The sequence below is a fragment of the Hakea prostrata genome, chromosome 9, assembly GCF_041222555.1.
Source record: "Hakea prostrata isolate BN-2017 chromosome 9, UWA_Hpros_2, whole genome shotgun sequence".
Taxonomy (NCBI): domain Eukaryota; kingdom Viridiplantae; phylum Streptophyta; class Magnoliopsida; order Proteales; family Proteaceae; genus Hakea; species Hakea prostrata.
Window position 1 is genome coordinate 11,083,036 of NC_142608.1, and position 22,736 is coordinate 11,105,771.

Here is a 22,736-nt window from a genome sequence, read left to right on the forward strand (position 1 = left end):
GTTCTGTCCTTGTATTTTTTAATTTCCTTTCTAGAGGACAGTTTTCTTGTATTTGCACTCTTTAAAGCTATAAATAGATACACCTTACAATTCTAGGTTTGTTAGCTAGAACCGCAGGATATTGCTGCTGGTTCTTTACTTCTCTTCTCTAGTTTCTTTCCAAGTTCAGCTACTGTTTTGATTGTTTAAAGCTTGTTTTCTAACATGACATCAAAGCTTTTTTGAATCAAAACAGTGCTTATCTCAGTGTTCTCTTCTGAAGTTCTCTTTCAATGCTCCTATTTTTCTGCTAGTTACTATTTTCAGAACACTTCCTATTTTGGACAGATTTTAGGAGTTAGGAAATTTGTAAGTTCTGTCCTTAAGTTGTATTTTTTAATTTCCTTTCTAGGGGACAGTTTTCTTGTCTCTTGAGTTGTATTTGCACTCTTTAAAGCTATAAATAGATACACCTTGCAATTCTAGGTTCTTTAGCTAGAATCGCAGGACATTGCTGCTGGTTCTTTACTTCTCTTCTCTATTTTCTTTCCAAGTTCAGCTACTGTTTTGATTGTTTAAAGCTTGTTTTCTAACATGACATCAAAGCTTTTTTGAACAAAATAGTGCTGTTTTCAGTGTTCTCTTCTGAAGTTCTGTTTCAATGCTCCTTTCTTTGGCGCACAGCCACCTACTGCTTCACTTAATCTACAGTTTGATCAGATGATAATCTAAGTTGATCTTTTATACTTTTTAATTCCTAATATCCCAGAACTTGATGGATTTTTTCCCAATGTTATTTTTCTGCACTCTGCAGAATTTTTACTCTGATTTTCTAGTCTAAAATTACAGGCTCGATTCTACACTGCAGTTTACATACTGCAGATTTTTTTTAATCACTTATCTTCAAGTTTTGGGCTGCTGGATTGTGATCGATTGTGTGACCTCCACTTCTACAAATCATGTATTCAATTACTGGTGATTTAACTAATAGCACTGCTGATTCCAAGGGATCATAAGCTGATCCGGTGAATGTTCAGATTACCTCCATTAAACTCAAAGGTAGTTCCAATTATTTGCTTTGGTCACAATCTATTTGTGTTTACATACTTGCAAAAGGTAAGCTTAAGCTTATTGAGGGAGAACTTCTAGTTGATACTGACAAATCCTATTCTAATTGGATCCAAGATGATGCAATCATCAAAATTTGGATGTGGAGTAGAATGGAACCTGATATTGCAACCAATGTTATGTTCTACAAGACTGCCGAGGGAATATGCAATGACCTGCAAGAGACCTATTCCCAAGCTAGAAATATGACTCGGATTTATAATATTTATAAAAAGATATTTAAATTTTAGCAAACTGACAAGTCTCTGCAAGATTATTACAACTCTTTTAAAGGCATGGTATTTTTCATGATGTTTTAATTCTAATTTCTTACCAGATATATTTTTAGTTCAAAGAATTCAAAAAATAAATTAATAAAGGAAAAAATATTATTGTTTCCATGAAAGTGTAGATCGGGCAAGGACTTATATCTATCCACATCCAAACACCTAGTGTAGAATATAGTTTTTGAGAAAAATGAAATTTGGAAAGAGCACTCTCCTTGCTTGATCTATGGCTTCAAAATCACCATATCCTTGTTGATTAGTTGTTGGACATGAGTTAGATGGAGTGTCAATGCCGCCCAAAGTGAGATCCGAGCACCTTTCCGGCAAAAATAAAATCCGACCAAAAGGTGAAAACCAGCGAGAGCATCAGTGGTCGAGACAAGACTGTTGTGTTCAGATTGAGATATCTTAACTCGACTTGACAAGATGCTGTATTTCTAAGGCCTGGTTGGACTGAATCCTCAGTCTAACCGGATCTCAGAGAGTTCTTGTTCTCCAGGTTTTGTTTGGGGTTTTGTCTCGAGGTCTCACAAAACTAACCTCTTCTAATCTTAATGATCCAGATGATGTCCTCAAACCATACAGGGAAGAAATTAGAAAACACTAAGAAACACCTATATCTTCCTTATCAACTGCTCTAATGGTGTAAGCCGCATGAGTGCTTAGCTACCAATGCCTTCCTCCTTTACAACAATTGCTGTGTTTGGGAGGTAAAATTTTAAATTCAGAAGAATGAATGACGGACATGAAATCTATCAAACAGATGGTGCTGTGTTACCTTTGGTAATTGCATATCCTTTCATCCGCTGTCTCTGTCTCTTCAAGGAACTGCAGCAAGCATCTGTCATTTTGTCCCAAGTTATTCAGGAAGACCCGGCAAAATGGTAGGAGCAGACATAGGTGTATGGGATCCTTCAACCTTGATAGCTCTACAGATCTTAGACTTCACCCAGAAAAGAGTTGCTGCTGGATCCACTGCTTCATTGCAGCAGTCAGTAATTTCCAAACTCTTGCCATTGACTAGTTAAGACGATAGAAAGTCAGCTAAATGGATGTACATGGTTGATCCTTTTTAGTTGTGATGAAAATACTCCCATGAGTGAAGAAAGGAAGATAGGTGAACATGGAATTCCTTCACCCACCTCTATGAGTGGTAGTTTAGGATTTTAACTATTAGGGTAAGTGAGGATGGGGTAATGTCAACATGGTTAAGGGTATCTTTAGAAATCATAAAATAGCAGAAAATGTTAATGGAGTATACTACTGTGCAATTGAAGGTGACATTTGGGAGTGTCTATGCCATTTTGGCATACTCCTGGGGTGTTTGTGTTTTTTCCCATTTATCTTGGGGTGTCTCTGAAATTTTCCCTTCTTTATAAGTTTGGTAATTCATAATTGGACATCCATTTTTGCTTGCTGCTTTTCCATGCATTGTACTGAACTCTGTTGTTTCATGCAGTCTCTAGATAGGATAAAGTGCAGGCTATTGGAAGGTACAAATGCTCAAGAGGTTAGGGCATTGGTTCTGGATATGCAAGCAAGATTGTTGCTGGATATGCTGGGTAAAGGAATCGAGTCAGCTCTTATAAATCCTGAAAGTCTAATAAATGATCCTTGGAATGCATCTGGGGAGACACTATCTGGGATTGATCCTGAAGCAATGACTGTTGAACCAGCACTTGTTTCAAGCACACAGGTTGTGTTTTGATTCTTCTATTGACTTCTCCTTGAGTGCCTGCCCCCCCCCCCCCCCCCCTTCTTTTGTTGAAGTCCTGTATTTCTAGAGAGTTATGACAGCTGATTGGCGGGGTTTGACTTTGAATTTCTCACTACTTGGATGCTAACAAGAGCCTTTAATCTGTGCCTAGTTTAGGGTTGACTTTAAGTAGAAGTTTTCTGTGAGGTTACAAGGCGCTGTAAGGCTTCATCATGATATACACAGTATTCAATTTTCATTTTTAGGAGAGCTGGGATGAGGAGCTGCATTTATCTGTTAGTTTGGCAGCATGTTCTTGATTGTATGCAACTTATGCATGCTGTAAATGTGTGTACCTCACTATTCTGTATTTGGATGGTCGACACTTATCAACACCTAGTAAAAGAATCCTACTAGGAGTGCTCTGTCTTAGACTTGTTCGAGTATAATGTACTGTTCTGGTAACATTAGGCAAGATTGACTAGGACACTGTTATCAAGGCATCTTCCTTGGCTGTTTTTTGACCACCTAGGCGATGAGCTGCTTTTTTGACATGCAAGCTTTCATCCGCTTTATCCCCTAGGCATTGCTGCTTTGTTGCCTTGTATGCCGTATTGCTGCGTTAGTTGCTAAAGTTGACATTTTTGTACCTTAACTTTTTCTTTGGATTTTTTAAAACATCAAATTTTATTCTACAACCATATATAAATATAATAGTTATTCATTTCGGATTCAAGAATCATTAGATGAAGACCTATTCAGAAGAATGTGATCTATTAATTTATTGGTCCTATAAAAAAAGTAGTAAAACTGAACAAACTAAATTCCCATTTGGATTTGAGAATTATTCGTTTAGTTAGAAAAATTTTGATAAAAAAATTGGATGTGTAAGTTAAGCAACAAGCTAATAATTGGATATATTGTAGGTCAAATCATGCAATTTTTTTCCCTGTTTTTTTCATCTTCTTGTTTATAATTTTATATAGTTCATAATCATATGTTATAATGGTATTATATATTGTTACTAATTGCTGTTGTATATTTGTATTATGATGAGATGAACTTATGTTTTTTTAATTATCTTTCATAATTATGATTCTCTAAAATTTGTTTAGCTTATAGTAAAATTATATTAGTTTTTAGTATATCATTTGGGCAACATGAAATAATTGTAATAAAAAAAAAATGTGCCACAAATGCTTTGGTTGCTGTATTGCTGCTTAGGCACCGGTTTATCGCCCAAGTGCTTAGGTGATGTCCCAACTGCTTTGGTTGCCTTGACAACCTTGGACTTGGATCATGGTTTGATAACTCGCTCTCGCTAGCCATCTCGCAAGATCTTGGCGTGTTTGGGGAATTTTTTCCTCCCAACGTGATGGCCCAAGTCAGTGGCTTATAAGGGTCTTTTGGGGCTAAGACTTGCTGTCCAGGCTTTTTTAGGCATTCCCAATGCATAATATTGGCTCTAGATTGATGAAAAAATACTGCATGTTTGTGTTCTGTTTTGACACTAAGTTTTAAAACTCCTACACCGAAGAAGCACATGTGTAAAACCTATTGATTGACTGCATTCGTGAATTCTTATTGAACATAAACATATTTTAATACATTAATGTTCAAAACTCAAAAGACTATAATACATTGTTACAATCATAGTAACCTGAGATAACAGGTAAAATTTTAAAATGTTGCCTGATGTTGCAGGCATATGTTGATGCTGTATTAGATCTTGCTTCACACTTCATCACGCGCTTACGACGTTATGCAAGTTTTTGTCGTACATTGGCAAGTCATGCTGTTGGTGCATCTGCTGGTGCAAGCAACAACCGGGGTATTGTTACTAGTCCAACACATAATTCGGCTTCCCCATCAGCAAGTCAAAGTAAGTATTAGTATTTTTTTTTTAATTTTAAATTTCTGGTTTAAAAAATTAATTGAAAAAATATACTATGTACATGATGGATGACATTCAATTTAATTTATACATCATCTTGTTTGTCATGGAACATTGATCATATTAATCATTTACGTCCATTAGATTACAATTCTTTGTATTTGTCAGAACATATTACATGTCTCCTAATTAGTAGAATATGAATGAGTACTCTTCATTTTTTTTCTTAAATGCAAAATACCTCTTTCATTGTGTTACTTATGCTTTAAATAGGGTGTGTACAAAAAACCTAGGTCAAAAAACTACCAAAATAGGGGTGAAACGAACAACCGAAACTTCCAGGCAAAAGTACCTGGTTTCGATTGAGGTCGCCGAAATTTCAGCCAGATGTTGCGGACTTAAGGTCAACCAGATAGGGTTGCCGTGAAGAAGTCCTTCTTTAGTGTAAGACTATTTGGTGTGTTTCATCTATCAGGAATTTAGGAGTAGGTTTTCTTTTTTATATTTTTATTTATTTTTTACCCCTTGATTTCTATATGATCCCATGCTTCTCTCTGCAAGCTATTGTAATGTACACAACCAATCATATTTGGTTTCATGGAATAAATTTGATGGTTCAAAAAAACCCAAAAAAATGAAGAAATTTAAGTACAAAATGTCAAAATATCAACTGCTTTGCCCATAAGACGTGAATATGGTGCACAAGGCGTCTCCTAGGCAATAAAATGTGAGTTATTTAGCATGTACAAGAAGTGGGCAATTGTCTTGGAGCCCAGAAAATGCCTTGACGACACATTGAAAACTGAGGTTCCTTGTTGTGCACAACACACTAAACATCCAGCCCTTTCTCATGTCTTCAATGGTTGAACCTGAGCTGTCCTAGGAACTCAAAGTTGGCGACTTTGTACCTGAGGATGTAACACTGGATGACCACAAGATTACAATTCAAGGCATAGAAGTACGGCAGAACCAAGGTGCCCTAGGTAGTGTACCTCCAATGTTAGCACTGTTGATGTAATAGTGGAATCTTCCCTTCTAAGGTAAGCTGCTATGATAAATGGGGAGATTAATGCTGACACACTCTGAAGTTGCTGGATAGGAGAGAGGGAAAAGGAGAAAATGGCTGGGGATATGACCAAGGCCTTTAACCTTTTGCCATTCGGTTCCTCACTAATGTAGGTTTTCAGTTAAAAGTCTACTGTTTTTCACAGTTTATTGCGTAACACCAATATCTTATTAATGTAAGGTCCCACGACCTCCCTAGAAGGGATCCCAAGAGCTACAAGATTGCCTTGGGTTGTGCCCAGCACCCTGCGGCGCTGCAGATCGATCCAAATAAGGGCAATTTGATCATTTTATGGCTGCCCTAAATGAGTCCTTTTGGGTCTAGTTTGAGGTTGGAGATCTCGCTTTTGAGGACAATCTTGCCCTTCAAAGAAACCGAGATCTCGGCTCTAGATATTGTAAGTCTCAAGGGCTCAACTTGAGTGAACTCAAAGGCCCATCTCCGGAGGTTTTAAGGGTCCGGTTGGCTGAAACTTGGTATTTAGCCTATTTTAGGCCTTCTTAATACAATGTTGACCTTATATTTGTGAAAAAACAACCCTATGTATGAGTTCCAACTCAACCCTAAGATTGAAATTGAAATGCTACAGGAATGAACATACAATGTTATAAGACACTAAATATGAAACCATTAATTGATATAAAGGAAAACCCAACCGATAAGGTACATTAAATAACTTAAATTATTCAAAATTCCATCCACATTCAAACACCTACTCTCATTGTATTTGGAAAAAAATCAAAGTTGGGGGGAAGTTTCACCTTGCTCAAAGAATACCTTCAAATGGCCTTGATTGATGTTGTTTTGTTGATTTAGATGTGCTAAAAGAGTCCTTAGGGGTGTTGCAGCTGAAGATCCAGAGAGATTCAAGCAAAAAATCCTGCCAAAATCACTCTTCAAGTGTGCTGTCAAGATATGAGGTCTGAGGAACGAGAGAGAGTTAAGTCGATACTGGGATCTTGTCTTGACTCAAGCAAGAGGAAGTAAACAAGCCTTGGTTTCGACCAACATCTCTGGTCAAACTGAGATCTAAACTTGACTGAGATCTCTGTCAAGTTGGGGTAAAAACGATGTCTCGATCTTGGTCTTGTCTTGGTGTGCTAGAAAAGTGAGATCTGGCGAGATCTCCTAGTATGGTCTAGTTAGAATTATAGTTTTTATTAGGAGATAGTCCTACTTTTATTTTGTTATTTTAGTCATAAGTTAAGTAACAGTCCTAGTCTAGTTAAGAGCTGTATTTAAAACAGAAATCCTTTTAGTCTTATTTAATTAGGAGTTCTCTTTAGAACAAAATTCCTTGTTTGAGTCCTATCAGGAGTTGTCTGATGGCTGTTATAAATACATAGCCTACGCTTGTAATAAATCAGTTTTGGATGAATTCAAAGATTGCAAAGGGAGATACTATAGAGAGGAGGTTTGATGGTGGTTCTAACCTTGGAAAATCTGTGTGGCAGCACTGGTGGATTGTTTTCTTCAGTTCGAATTCCATCCCTAGCCTACTACAGTTGATAAGAACTCAGCCCTACCCTTTCCCACCTTCCAACTCCATCATTCCCTCCCTTTCTCCCTCTCTCCCTGCCTGCGGCTCTACCCTTTCTTCCTTTCCCAACCCAAATATCTGGATTTCTCAATCCACTCCACGAAATCCCTCTAATGTAACCAGGCCCAGCCCTCCAAGCAAAAGTTGGCTCAGGAACCAAGGCCAATTGGTGCACCCAAGGGCTGGCGGCTGGCCAAACCTTCCCAAGGGTATTTTGGTCATTTGGACAAATTTCGGTTGTCTTAGGTATGTATACCGTTGAGTCTAGTGTGTTGTCTGGACCCTAGATCTATATTTTCTTTTAATTTTGTGATTACTATTTTGCAATATATTTGGGAGTCCTTGTTTAGGTGAGATTCCAAGTTAGGTTGGGATCCCACAATTTGAGTTCACTAATCCCTTTATTTTTAGGACTCTGTTATCTACTCTTAGAATTTGGATTAGAGTTCTCTAGAGTTAGTTATAGATTTATTTATTTTATATGTCAAAGTGGTTGACTAGTAGTTGAGTTGGTTGGATTGGTCAATTAGAGTTCTAGTTGGTTTTCCAGCTTAGAGTCCTTTTCTATTTCTTATTAGAGGCTGTGCTCTCCAGCTCAACAGCTATGAAATTTTCAAGTTGAATTGAATACAAATCTGAGTTTGGAGGAAATCCAGGTCCTAGTCTTCTTGGGAGGGTCACGGCAGAATTATTAGATCGTCTTCTTCAATTTCCAGCATTTGTTCTTGAAGCTTCAACAGCAATTCAACAACCACAGCAGCTCTTAGCCATCTCCAAGTAAGTGAACATCATCCCTGAATCCAACCATAGCCTTCCATCATCTTCCCCCATCCATTGCACCCTTCTTTTTATTTTCTTGAATTTTTGGACTTTTCTGACCCAAATTTCAAAGTCAGATCTAAACCAATCTAATCGTTTGATTCATCTCAAACTTTAGGAGCCTCATCCCCCCCCAACCCTAGTGACCTTACATCCCAATTCAACACCATTTTGACCGTTCAATTTCAAGATGTAATTAACTTCTTGAATTTTTTTACTTCCTAAGACCCTAAAAGCAAGAACCTCAACATCTTTCAATTTAGCCATCCAAACCCCCCCCCCCCCCCCACACACACCAAACTTTGGGAATTGTCTTCTATATTAATACCTTACGTTCCTTCCAAGTTCGGCCCATTCTGACACTTATAACCTAAAGCTTCCTTCTCAAGAAATTTATCCCAAAATCCCTTAACTAGTACTATGGGTTATATTATTTGATCTAAAATTTATCCCCTTTTCTCACAAGCCCATCCCGTCTTGGGTTGTAATAAAACCCTAATTTCTTCGAATAGAATCCCATGAGATTGTTGGTTCTCAGAGAGAGGATTTTGGAGCGAGCGAACCCAATTTTAAGGTTTGATATCAAAATCCCTATGCCCTAGAATTTGGGTTACATCACCCACCCCTTTTGGAATCCTCACCCATCCCCTTCCTTACCATTTGATCCCTAGCCCCGTTGCCCCTTTAGAAACCCTAAAAACCTGAAATCCCTCCTTTTCCTCAAAACTCTAATTTTTATAACTCCCAATCCCCACCATAGAAATGCCTCCCCTTTTAGGATCATCATCCCCTAACTTGCCGTTGAACTTGATCCCACATAGTGGCCCTAAGTTCCTAACTACCCCTAGAACCGTCAAAAAATTGTAACCCTAATTCCCCAAACCCTAGACCTCTGAAGTTGAATATGAAACCAAAACAACTAGGTTTAGATTTAGGTTTTCAATATTCCTAAGCTCATGAGCCCTAACAAACCCTATCTACTCTTTCTACAAAACCCTAGAAACCCTTGCCAGAGTGTTCTAGAAATGCTACTGACCAGCTGATTTTCCTTTATTGGATCCTGGTTAAGTGGTCCTCATCTTTTAGGGTTACATCACCTTTTTTTCTTCAAAATTGTAGGTATAGGCACACTGGCTCTTACAATCTAGGTGCTTGTATCACTTGCAACAGAAAACTAAAGTAAATAAAAGAAACACCATAAATATAGGGGAGGGGACTTCTGCAATGAGAAACTAGTAAATTAGTCCCTATTTTCATGTAAGGCTTAAGTCCCTCCTAATTGAGCTTATAGGTTAGGCCCATGAGGATTGAAAACTCGAAGCTGCTCAGCCCATGACCCATATAAAGCCATTGGGAACTCAAATTTGGACATACCGATTTAAGCTTTGGGCTGTCCCAGAAAACTGAACCAAACCCAAATCTGGAAATTATTCTTTTCTTTCATGTGCATCATGCAGTCTCCCTCTCAGTGATCAACTGCTTATAATGGAGATTAGATGCCAAGCCAAGGCCTAGTAAACTTTGGGCTGTTCTTTTATCAAAGTGTTAAGACACACTATAAGCCCTATGTAGGACAAAAAAATTGACTACTCATGGTCCTGAAATATGCCATAAATACCTGCTGAACCAGGATGGGAGTATCCTCATCCATTTTTTGTTTGATAACTGTCAGGGAAGGAATACTTGTGTACCTGCCCGGCAAAAACTGGATCTGATCTACTTAGGCCTCACATCCTCATTTACCATGACAAATGAAATGTGACAACAATATTCAAAATTCAATTCAATATGAATCTCTCACCCAAGTTTCACACTTGTTATGGATCTACCTTGGTTTCATTTTTGTATGCCCCCCAATATTCCAAATCATCTGAGTATACAACCACAGAGAACAAACTCAGCACTATCCCAATATAATGGAGTCAGCGATACAAACAAACCAAAATAGAGAAACTGGAGAGGTCAAAAAGGGAGCACATGTCCTTTTGGGGCACTGAAAATGGGAAAAGAAATATGGAAAAGAAAAGGAGAACAGATGCACAGTGCCGGTAATTTGGGAGAATATCTGCTAAATGGTGTTCAGCATAGATTCTTGTCCTCCAACGGCTCTACCAAGATCATAATTGGTAGGAGGCCTACACCATGCATGCGTTCCTTAAAGGCTAAAGCTTCTTCCTTTGTAATTTCTGCCTGCCATGGCTCTTTCAGCTCCTTAAATTGGGATTATGTCAATCCTCCTTGTTGGGTTGTCCCTAGGCCTCCACTGGGCATGACCTAACCACTTCAATTGACTCTCTTGGAACTTTTTATTGTTTGGGGCAATGTCCCAGTCAACTCTAATACGCTCATTCTTTCCGTTATCCTTTCTATTTTTCTGCATTTCCATCTTAACATTCTATTTATGCTACACAGAGCTAATCAACATGATGCTTTGTAACTGCACAACATTTAGCCTATACATCGGTTGTACAACACTACAACAGTCATGTGATTATATCTTCATCAAAGTATATCTCAATAAAATCCTCCCTTCTAGGAGGTTGTCTGTGCACTATTTCAGCATATTGGGTTCCTCCTAGTGTCTTCAACTCAAATTTGATGGCAACTCTGTTGGAAACTGGGTCCAGGTGATATTGGTGGGGTGTTAAATGATATATGAGGGAACATAATTAACATATTTCTTTTTGGTGGTCACAGTCTGGCTTATGGTTGAAACAGATGTATTTATTGATGGAATTGTCTAAATGAGCCCCCTGTAGCTGTCTCTAGAACTTGATACTTCATTTAATTTCTGTCTGTCTTATTCCCAAAATTCCTTTCAAAGTAATTTGAAAGCAACGCATCAATATCAATTTCAAATGCTGTCATTGCCCTGCGCATTTGTTGAGTATACTTGTGATATCACATTATTTGTCTTCATTAGTATGCTATACTACAAGGGCAAGAAAGTAAGTTTACAAATCATTTGACGCCTTGTCAGGTTCCAATTGCAAAAATTTCCTGTATGGTATAGTTTCGAAGTTGCAATTGAGAACGCCAGGATTGTTAGGGTAATGTATCTACAATGATCAGAATGGATGTTTAACCCTTGCTGTTGGACCCTAAAGTATCATGTATGTGTAGTTGATCAGAATTCCCAGTGATCTGGACTGATAGGATATCAATTTGGAGCCAATAAACCAGGATCTTATCTTGAACAAGCAGCTTGATAGGGTCAGATGTGGAGTACAGATAAAAAGTAGGGTTAGGGTTTGAGCTGTTGGTTATGCTAGGCAGCTATTCGGTAAATATTTGATGAAGTTTTGATGGTTAAAACTTGTTGAAATGAAGGGTGTCAATTCGATATGGTAGCAGTATTCAGTATTGTACCGAATACATTTGCCTCAGACCGATATTGTACAAATACTAAACCATACAGGTATATCATACTATCACCGTGATCCATTTATTCAGGTACAAAATGTTACTGCTATTTGGTATGGGATGGTTCATTTGTAGCATTTTTAGCAATACTGTCACTGTACCATATACCGAATTGTGTATATATGTTGCACTGATATAGTAACACATTTATTCGGTACAGCATGGTATGCTATAAGTGGTACTGTTTCAGTTTTTGTGAATGGTACATATGGTATAACTTGACACCCTTAGCGGAGATTAAGTGAACAATTTGGGGTTAGGATCTGGGTTTCTTGAAAAGGGATCAATGGAGATTTCAGGGTTTGGTTTGAGTGTTAGAAGGGTTATAATGAAGGTTTTGACCTGGTATGGGACAGAAGTAATGATGGAATTGTTTTGGGTGATGTTCTTGGGGCTTTTTGTTGATGCTAGGATGAGGATATGAGACAAGGCCAAGGATTGTGACCGACTTTTCCTAGTAGGGAAAGTGAGATTGGATTAAAGTTGGGGGTGTAGTTTTGGTGATTGGTTGGTGCATGGGAGATTTGGATCTTGGAGATGCTTTCTAGAGATTATTGCAGAGTTTGTGTTCAGAAGGTGGCAACGTTTGATGGATCTGTGAAGGTTTTGGTAAGAGATGTTTGAGATGATCTAGATCAGGTGTTTGAGGTTTCAAAGATGATTGTTTTGGTTTGGATGGATTAAAGAGATGCTTGGGTGTTGATTTGGGGACGGGTTTAACTTGTAGGATTGCCTGGGTAGCAGTTCTTGAACAAGAATGATTCTTGAACTTGAATTTTGAATGTTGAAAGAGAGCTATCAGAACTTAAAAGCCTTATTTGAAACCTCCTGGGATTCACATTGTCAAGGAGTCTGATGCAGTAGTGATGTAGCCTTAGATTAAGAGGAGGATCTCTGATGCAGTAGCCCTAGATTAAGAGGAGGATCTCTGATGCAGTAGGGATGTAGCCCTAGATTAAGAGGAGGATCCCATTCAAAAGGTTATGGTTTTCAGGATTTTGGGGTAGTTTATTGGGTACACAAAAACATGGACTATAGTGGTTGAATGGGGATGAGACTTTAAAGAGAATTTAGGTGATGATGATATATGGCCTTAAAGTTCGGGCAGTTGTGATGGTTAGATTGCACTAGATTGCTCTGGATCTGAGTTTCAAATTTTGATTCTTTTTGGGGCGTACGAAAAAAGAAAGAAAAAAAAGGAATTTGGGGGGTATTTTTATGGATACTTGATCTGTGTAGGCTGTGGGATGGATTTCCATTGGATTCTAAAGGTTAGTTCAGGCTGGAGAATGGAGATGGGTTTTAAGGAAAATGAAAATAGAAAAAAATTAGAAGAAGAATCTCGGGGATGGAGTGATTCAACTTACTGCTGAGTTGAAAAACAGCAGGTGGAATGCTTGAAGTCTTGTAGAAAATTCCAGTAATAAGATGGAGAAGAAATTGCATAAGAGCAGATGCTTTGTTATTGACTTATTGTATGTCATCGTTAGCTACAAACGAAATTCAAAATTCAATTCATCAGGCGATGGCTTAACCGAGTAACCACATCTATACTTATAAGCCTCGTTGGTGGCATAGTTTGAGACTCAAAATTAGAAACCAACTCCAAAATAGACTCCAATGCTAAAAAGAAAAGGCCTAATCCATCAATACTTATAGCCTCGTTGGTGGCATAGTTTGAGACTCAAACTAGAACTCAAAATTAGAAAACCAGCTCCAAAGTAGACTCCAATGCTAAAAAGAAAAGGCCTAATCCAATCCTTAACCTATTAGTTAATGTAAACTGAAATAATAAAGGATATAGACTTAAAATAGGAATTTTACGAATATAATGAAATAAATCCTGTTTTCCTACTCTCTGCCCATATTTTAGGTCGATCAAGTTGTGACCGATGACGAATTAAACTCATGGAATCAAGGCTAAATACATATGTGATTCTATCCTAGACTACTCCAAAGGAAAGAGACCCAATTTGGTGACGAATCTGCATCAAGTTGCCATAACCTGGCTAGGCCGTTATGATTAACTTTGGAAATCCAGACCAAGGATGGGTACTGAATAAGTTTTCTGGTCTAGGAAGGGCTGGGATTAGAATTAGAGTATTTTAATTGTATGTGGGATCACCTTGGTAGTTTCCCTTTTAAGCAGTAGCTTTAGTTGTTCTCTATTTTAGTTGGGCTTCTATTTATGGAAGGCTTGTAGCCTACTTATTCACTGTAACCATGGAGGGGTTCTTCTTTGTCCATCGGAGCTTATCCTGTAGTGTAGGCCCTTGATTGTGTCTGGGATACATTGGTCTCCCATGTTGTTGTCATACATTTGCCCCATCTAGAGGTTGAGGACCAAAACTGCTTTAGTTCAAGACTGTTAATGTTAATGTTCAATAGAGACCAAAATTCTTGTTGTGGTACTTCTGTACTTGTCTATATAGCATATAGTGCTGAGCAAGTCATATTTTATATTCTTTGTTGTTCAATGATGTTACTGCAATTCTGTTTCCAGGTGGTCAAAGTGGAACAGCAAATTCCACTGGCAGCTCCCAGATGCAAGCTTGGGTGCAAGGTGCTATTGCTAAAATTAGTAGCACTGCTGATGGAGTTTCCTATTCAACACCAAATCCTATTACTGGTCCATCTCCATTTACACCAATTAGTATTAATACTGGAACTTTTCCAGGTACACCTGCTGTCAGGCTAATTGGGGACTGCCATTTCCTGCATAGATTATGCCAACTGTTGCTTTTCTGTTTTTTCTTCCGGCGACGACAGCTTCGCTATGGTGGTGGTGCACAAAGAAACCCCGACTCTAACCCACAGAAACTTCAGCCTACTGTTCCTGGTAAAGCAGAGGAAATGAACACTGTTGCAACTAGACCAGTGTCAAGTGGACAAATTGCTTCTGGAGTAAAAGGAGCAGAAGAAGGTCAAGCAAGCCGGACACAAAGAATAGGTTCTGGAAATGCTGGTCAGGGATACACATTTGAGGAGGTAAACAATTGACATTTCCACTTATCAATTTACTAATGAAAAAGAAAGAAGCAGACTGATTTCTAGTTTGGTTATTTGAACTTTGTGCAATTTTGGTTTTCACTTTCTGAAATGTCTACATAAACTGTATTTAGACAGCCATTGACGCCTAGACAAATGGGATCATTATGGTTAGTTTTTTTATTGAAGAGTGAACAGTGGAGATGACAGCTCAGTGTCTGTGTTACCATCTTGCAGGTAAAAGTCCTATTCCTCATATTGATGGATCTCTGTCGGCGAACAGCTGGCTTGGGGCACCCACTGCCAGTTTCTCAGGTTGGTGGTAGCAATATCCAGATCCGTTTACATTACATTGATGGGAACTACACCGTCTTACCAGAAGTTGTAGAAGCATCCCTTGGCCCACATATGCAGGTATTTTCACTTGGCTGGTTCTGAAGTTTGGCACTCTAGAGATGAATATGTCATCTATGGTCTTAACCTGGGTTTGGTTTGTTTCTTTGGGAAAAGCTCCACTGGGGATAAGTACCTCAGACCTTTTGGATGCTAATAAGACAAGGATGCATATATCTTCGCTGTATCATGCAGGTGGCTGACATCCCTGGGGGTTGGGGGGGGGGGGATAAAGGGGCTGTTGTATTTGCTGAAAATAATCTTCTTTTTGGGTTTTTTTTTTTTTTGGGGGGGGGGGGGTAGGTGTTGTGGTGGGTGTTTGTCACTATCATAGCAGTATCATGGTGTTCAACGTACCCTTGCAGGTGTGTCACACAGGTGGGAAGACAATTTTCCCTGTAGTCCAGTTTTGACTCAGTGGCCTAATGTTACATTTAACATGATGAGTAAAATTATTTAAAATTATTTTCTTGAGGCATCTATTTAGTTTTCATGGAGTTCTCATCATGCAGAATATGCCTCGTCCTCGGGGTGCGGATGCTGCTGGTTTGTTACTTCGTGAATTAGAACTGCACCCTCCAGCTGAAGAGTGGCATAGACGTAATATGTTTGGTGGCCCCTGGTCTGATCCTGAGGATCTGGGTGCTGTGGATGATACTTGCAAGCTGAGCAATTCTTCTGATCTGTTCGAGTTTAGCACATCAGAAGATTGTGATAGTTATTATGGATCCCATGGTTTGTGGCCTAGGAAGCGCAGACTATCAGAAAGAGATGCAGCTTTTGGCTTAAAGACTTCTGTTGGTCTGGGAAGATATCTTGGAATTATGGGGTCACGAAGAGATGTTGTCACGGCTGTTTGGAAAGCTGGTCTTGAAGGTGTTTGGTACAAGGTTTGATCCAAGCTCTATTTTTCTTGTTTTCAAGTTTAAAATTCGATACCCACAGTAACAATATGTTAACAGTATAGTTGATGAGATATATGTGGTTAAGTGTACCTGTGACTTTGACTTATTTTCGGAATGTAGGTACAAATTAGATCTCATGTGCTCAAGGTTCTCTACCTATTTCTGCTCAAGTACTTCCTATTTGTGCCTTCAAATCCCTTGCTTGTGGAGGAACAATACAGTATAAATATCAATCAGTGTCCATATATCTCCCCTTTCAAGTCATCTTTAGTTCTTTCTTCCTATTGGGGATGAAGGTCCTTCAAATTAGTTCCTTTGATGTAGACTGTATATCTTTCAATTTCTTAGAGGTTTAAAACACAAACTTCACTTATTAAAAATTTTCCAAAGTAAAAGTAGATTAATGGGATGTAGTCATGTAACAAAGAAAGTTAGATTAATGGGAAAATCTTATGTCGTGCTGTGGAGGTGTGAAAGTGTTGAAAAAATTACATGTTGGATCTTGAGAGTTTTCAAGCCAGGAGCTCTCTAATTTTTAGGGGCTACAAATGAATTCAGTATTCCAAATTCTTTTGCATATAATGAGCTTTGATGAGCACTTTTGAAAAGAAAGTTGTATATTGGAGGCTCATTGTATGTTGATTATTCCTTCAGATCATGTAAATGTGCTTTAGTTTCTGATTCCAGTAGTCTCTTACACCAGGTAATAATTGCTTATACATGACACATTGTAACTGCATATCGAGGAAGAAGCTTGGATGCTGAGTGGACTTTAGAATTTGGGTATGCCTTCTTGTTGGGAGGCATGAGTTTCTGATTCAATCGTACAGATGGCCTGAGTTTGACACTGTACAACAGGCTACGCTAGGGAATTCCCTGAGAACAAGTTCTAAAATTCTCATGCAGATAAATGATCCTATCATTATACCTAGTAGATGGACTTTGATGTGGACCATTATCCAGCAGGGTCTGTCCTATTTGGTTCAAACTGTTGAAAGAAACGATTGTGGTGAATGGCTTATGGATCAATGATCTCAAGCCCTCTATTTATAATTAAGTGGAAAGTACACTATTACAAGGAATAGAATTTTACATGAATACAAACTCTAATTTTACTCCTATACAAACTCTAATTGAACTCCTAATAGAATCCAACACTTCCCCTCAAGTTGAGGCATATATATTAGTCATGCTCAACTTGCCTACAATAGGAAGGAAATCTCTTTCTTTCAAACCCTTAGTGAAAACATTTGCTACTTGGTCTCCAGATCTTACAAAAGGCATGCAGATAAGCCCTTGTTCCAACTTTCCTTTGACAAAAAACCTGTCAATTTCAATGTGCTTAGTTCGATCATGTTTCACCGGATTATTAGCAATACTAATAGTAGCCTTGTTGTCACAATATAACATCATAGGGTTTGGAACTTGGACTCCAATATCTTGCAGCAAGCCTTTCAACCATAGTAACTCACAAACTCCAAGAACCATAGCTCTATATTCAGCTTCGGTACTAGATAAAGCTACCACATTCTGTTTCTTATTTCTCCAAGTAACTAGATTACCTCCAACAAAGGTACAGTAACCTGAAATTGACTTCCTGTCTGGAGATCCAACCCAGTCTGCATCAGTGTATGCTTATACTTTTAGATTATCAGTGGGTGACAAAAGCATGGAAGAAAATTCGATCGAAATGGTCGAAATTTCGACCGAAATGCCTGCAAAAATCCAAATCGAAACGAAATGTAGTAGTAGGCACGAAATGTATCCATATCGTTTCGTATCGACCGAAATTTCGAGCATTTCGACCAAAATTTCGACATATCAGCATTCCAACTTGTTTTTCCTTAGCTTTTGTTGATTTCTATCCCATTTTCACCTAATTTTCACTACTCCTTTGCCTTCAAACACCACTTTTGCTGATTTTTTGCCTCCAAACACCTCCTAAGTCACAACAGCTACAAAGGAAACTCCAGCAACAATAGAATATGAAGCATGAGCCACACCCAACAGTTCCAAACTTCCCCTTTTTTTATTTTTGTTTTGTTCATGCCTTAAATGATCTTGTATTGCCTTGAAATTAATATATGTTTAGCCTAGGACTATGATCTATAATTGTGTTTTGTTAAACTTATCTTTTTATTATTTGCTACCATTTTTTCATTTTTTTATTTTAATAATTATTTTCTAAAATTATGTATTTTTATTTTATGTATATATGATATATAGGCTTTAGCTTAATATATTTGAGACACCATCACTTGATCTAGTCGGTCATTTTATTTTGTTGACTTGTTGTATATGTAACCATTCTACCAAACAATTCATGTATGTTGTTGATTCTATGCATGTATGCAATACAGTTTGCACTTGTCGAAACCAATCATTTGTTAGTATACTTGAATGATAAATTTTCAATAGTTTTGTTTTGTACAAAATACTATTTCCATTGTGTTTATTATGCCTGAAATAGGTAGTATTCAAGAATCCAAATCATTTTGAGTCCATATGAGGCCCGAAATTGAAGTTCCAATTTTCAGAAAAAGTGTCCAGTTTCGATCGAAATTTCGACCGAAACTTCGAAATTTTGGCCTTTTGCAAGGTCGAAATTCCTGTTTCGGTCGAATTTTCTTCCTTGGACAAAAGTATTCATTTTCCAGGAGTTCCCTTCAAATACTGTAGTATTCTGATAACAGCCTTCATATGAGCTAAATATGGATCATGCATGAATTGGCTCACTATACTTACAGCATAAGCAATGTCTGGCCTGGTGTGGGACAAGTAAATAAGCTTCCCTACCTGCCTTTGGTATCTTCCTTTGTCCACTGGTTCTCCCTCTTTTTCTTTAAGTTTAGCTCCAGCTTCAATAGGGGTATCAACTGCTTTACAACCCAACATTCCCACTTCTGATAATAGATCTAGGACATACTTTCTTTGGGATAGGAATATACCTTTCTTTGATTGAGCCACCTCAATCCCTAAGAAATACTGTAACTTCCCTAGATTTTTAATTTCAAACTCTCTGCTAAGAAAGTCCTTCAACTTTTGAATTTCTTCATCATCATTCCCTGTGATGACAATATCGTCTACATAGACAATGAGAAGTGTGATGTTAGTACTTGACTTCTTGACAAATAGTGTATGATCAGCATTACTTTGTTTGTATCCAATAGAAGTCATTGCCTTCAGGAGGTGTCCAAATCAGCATCTAGGAGACTGTTTTAACCCATAAACTGACCTCTTCAATCGACAAACTTTCCCTGTAGTATTGTCATCGGAGAAACTATGTGGGATTTCCATAAAGAGCAAGTTAGTAGAGAAAGAGGGAACATGTAAAACTTTAGACAAAGAAAGTGATGGAGAAAGAAAAGAAAAATATGGTTCGACCAAAGGAGGTCTGGTTTGGTTTAGTCCAGGTGATAGGTTTAATGGGATTGCATAAGCATCGTCCCAAATCGAGAATGGAAGAAAAACCAGAGGCGGGCAGCGGCGATGAACTTAATGGGATTTCAGGATTGTTGAAGCATCGTCCCAAATCGAGAATGGAAGAAAACCAGAGCAAATCGATTTCAGAAAGTTTACCTGGGTGATGGCGGTGGTTCGATGGAAGAAGCAAATTGATGTCGATGGTGATGGCGGAGGGGATGGCGGTGGTTCGATGGAAGAATCAAATCTGAGCCTCGCTGGAAGAAGCAAGCAGAGTCTTCGGTATAATTACAACGGTGATGGTTCTTCTTCTCTTCTTCCTTTTTTTTTCTTCTTTTTTCTGGTCTTTGAGGTTTGCAACAGAAAAGAACGATGGTGACCCAATTGTGATGGTTTGCGATGGGTTTGAAAGAGAGAAAAAAAAGAAAGAAGAGAAGAAGAAAAAAAAAAATCATAATCGAATTTAGGCTTTGATACCATGTTGAAAGAAACGATTGTGGTGAATGGCTTATGGATCAATGATCTCAAGCCCTCTATTTATACTTAAGTGGAAAGTACACTATTACAAGGAATAGAATTTTACATGAATACAAACTCTAATTTAACTCCTATACAAACTCTAATTGAACTCCTAATAGAATCCAACACAAACCCTTGCCATGGCTTGAGATGGTAACTCTTGAAGCAAGGTTGTGGGTATTTGACCCATGATGAGATGTCAATGAGATGTCATGGCTTGCTAGCACAATCTTGGGAGACTTCTAGGTCCTCTACTGGATTGTTGTTGTAGGATACCTTTTACTATGACAATCCAATTACCTGCATTTTGTTTTTGGTCTAATTAGAGAGCCGCTAAAAGTAATTGAGATCTTCATTGAATAATGAAACCATGTGCCCGGTGATGTATTATGTTGGATGACTTTATTAGGGCATTGTTTTTGTTGCCTATGCATTATCTTCTTGTTTTATTTTCGTGTATTCACAAATATTTATAAATGATTCTGTGATGCAGTGCATAAGATGTCTGCGGCAAACTTCAGCGTTTGCTTCACCTGGCAACAGCAATCCTCCTAACCAGAACGATCGAGAGGCATGGTGGATAAGCCGCTGGTCTCATGGTTGCCCGATGTGCGGTGGAACATGGATTCGAGTTGTATAAACGACTATATCCACTGTTTCAACTATTAGGTGAATATCTAAAACTATTTCCACTTTGCATCTAAGCAAAAGGTCTTAGTCAGACCATGTTATAACCAAAGATGAGCTTGCTTTTGCTCATGTAGAGGACATAAGGTGTTAATCTTCCCTCATGGAAATTGATCAGGGTTTGATGATAGGGAAACATTCCATGCGGGGGCCATCCATGGGTTTGCCTAACCAGATTCTATTTTGATCCATCTTGTCATTTTTACCCTAATAATAACTGAGTTGGCTGTCATGGATATTTTAGTGCCAAAATGGATTGGTTTGTTAATATTATTTTCCAATCATTTTCTAGTTCTCTTTCTAACAAATAATGGAGAGACCCATATTACCAAATTGCATGTGTAGAGATTTTAGCCGATAATGCCTTTCATAACCTGTGGTGTACTGAATTCCTTTTTTGCTTTTTCATTGCTAGGCTGCTACATTCTGTTATCTGATTGGCAGATCAACTCTCCATTTGCTGTTTGCATGAGAATGTCCTGGGAATGGTTCATGCTGGTTACCTTCTTGCTGGTTGCTGATCCAAGTTACATAAAATCCTGGGTTTTTTCGTGCTGGAAAAATGAAAGTACACTACAGGGGTGGTTAGAAACCTGCTTGACCACAGGGTGGTTTAGGAACAGCTAGGATGCTCGGGGAGAGTTTCTTTGATAATCCTGGCAAGTGGCACCTAGTAAAATAAGCTGGAGGTGATGATGTTCTCAGAAACCATGAAGGCTAGACTATGGCAGTGTATTCCCAATTATGGTGATCTATATACAATGAGGGAGAACATTTAGACGTGTGGGGAGATCAATTACAAGAATTTGCTCGAACAGAAATGTTTCCCCAGGTTTTACATCGGCGAATCCTGCTTGCATTAGCCTGTGAGCCTCTTGGTAGTTGTTGCCTGTCTGATCCTTGCATCGTTTTCTTTTTCAACCTGTCCACTGTACATATTTGTCACTGCTCAAATCCATGTACTTTAGGGATTTTCATGTCTTCTTTGGTGGCTCCATGTACATAAGTTGATAAGGCGTCATTTAGGCATCCTAGGCGACAGTTAGTCTTGTGGCATTGGTTGGGTTAATTCTGATTTATCATTTATGTTTATTTCTTTGTTCTTCAATGAATATGCTAGCATAATGAGTTTGCTAGCGTAATATATTATACTGCAATGCGTATAACCATACTAATCTCTCACATCCACCCACCTTGGTTTGCCTTCTTTGCCTTAACAATTGTCCATCGAAGAAGTGTTGATGAAAGAAAAATAAGCTAGAAGGAACTCAGAAGAGTTAAAATCTGCAGGTCGTAGCTCGATCTTGGGTAACTTTCTCAATTTTTTTTCGGTTTTTGCTTTTGTTTCTTTCTTCTTCTTTTTTTTTTTTTTTTTTTTGTGGGGGGGGGGGGGGGGGTTGGTTCCTGGTAAACAGATGTTGCTAAAAAACCATATCATCTCATGAATCAAAGGTTTGATTTTCATCAGAGCATATGAATAAGGTACAATCCACTCCCCGAGAAGTCTGAAAACGTTGCCATATGACCAAGGTTTAAAGTATCGGTATCGAGTATCGTATCGGTCAGGTGATTTTAAGAGACATATCGTCCTGTATCGAGTATTGTGTTGCTCTGGCCAATGTATTTTAGTGTAATTTAATGGAGAGAAGTATCGAAATGTATCGTATCGATTGGGTCAAATATGGATACGTATCGGCTAGTATGGTAGGGTATCGTGGGATACTTTAAACCTTGCATATGACCATCTAAGTAAGGTTTAAAGTATCGGTATCGAGTATCGTATCGATAAGATGATTTTAAGAGATGTATCGCCTTGAATTGAATATTGTATAGTTCTGACTAATGTATTTTAGTGTAATTCAATGGAGAGACGTATCGAGATGTGTCGTATGGTATTGTGGGGTACTTTAAACCTTGCATTTAAGTGATTTCAATTGGATTGACATGCGGGAGGATGAGTCACAACAAACCTCTGAAGCACGAGTTTATTGGGAAACCCAACTAACTAAA

General features: G+C 38.3%; 1 protein-coding gene across 1 annotated transcript in view; it reads left to right on the forward strand.

Moving 5' to 3' along the window:
- SFR6 (sensitive to freezing 6) overlaps window positions 1–22,020 on the forward strand; it is a 72,730-nt gene extending 50,710 nt beyond the window's left edge. The window contains exons 11-17 of the mRNA XM_089168727.1: window positions 2,833–3,069; window positions 4,774–4,951; window positions 14,315–14,799; window positions 15,037–15,213; window positions 15,705–16,082; window positions 20,533–20,708; window positions 21,142–22,020. Of these exons, the coding sequence (XP_089024853.1) occupies window positions 2,833–3,069; window positions 4,774–4,951; window positions 14,315–14,799; window positions 15,037–15,213; window positions 15,705–16,082; window positions 20,533–20,679 (1,602 nt within the window). The 3' untranslated portion in view covers window positions 20,680–20,708; window positions 21,142–22,020. The remainder of the gene's footprint in view (window positions 1–2,832; window positions 3,070–4,773; window positions 4,952–14,314; window positions 14,800–15,036; window positions 15,214–15,704; window positions 16,083–20,532; window positions 20,709–21,141) is intronic.
- The last annotated feature ends 716 nt before the right edge of the window (window positions 22,021–22,736 follow it).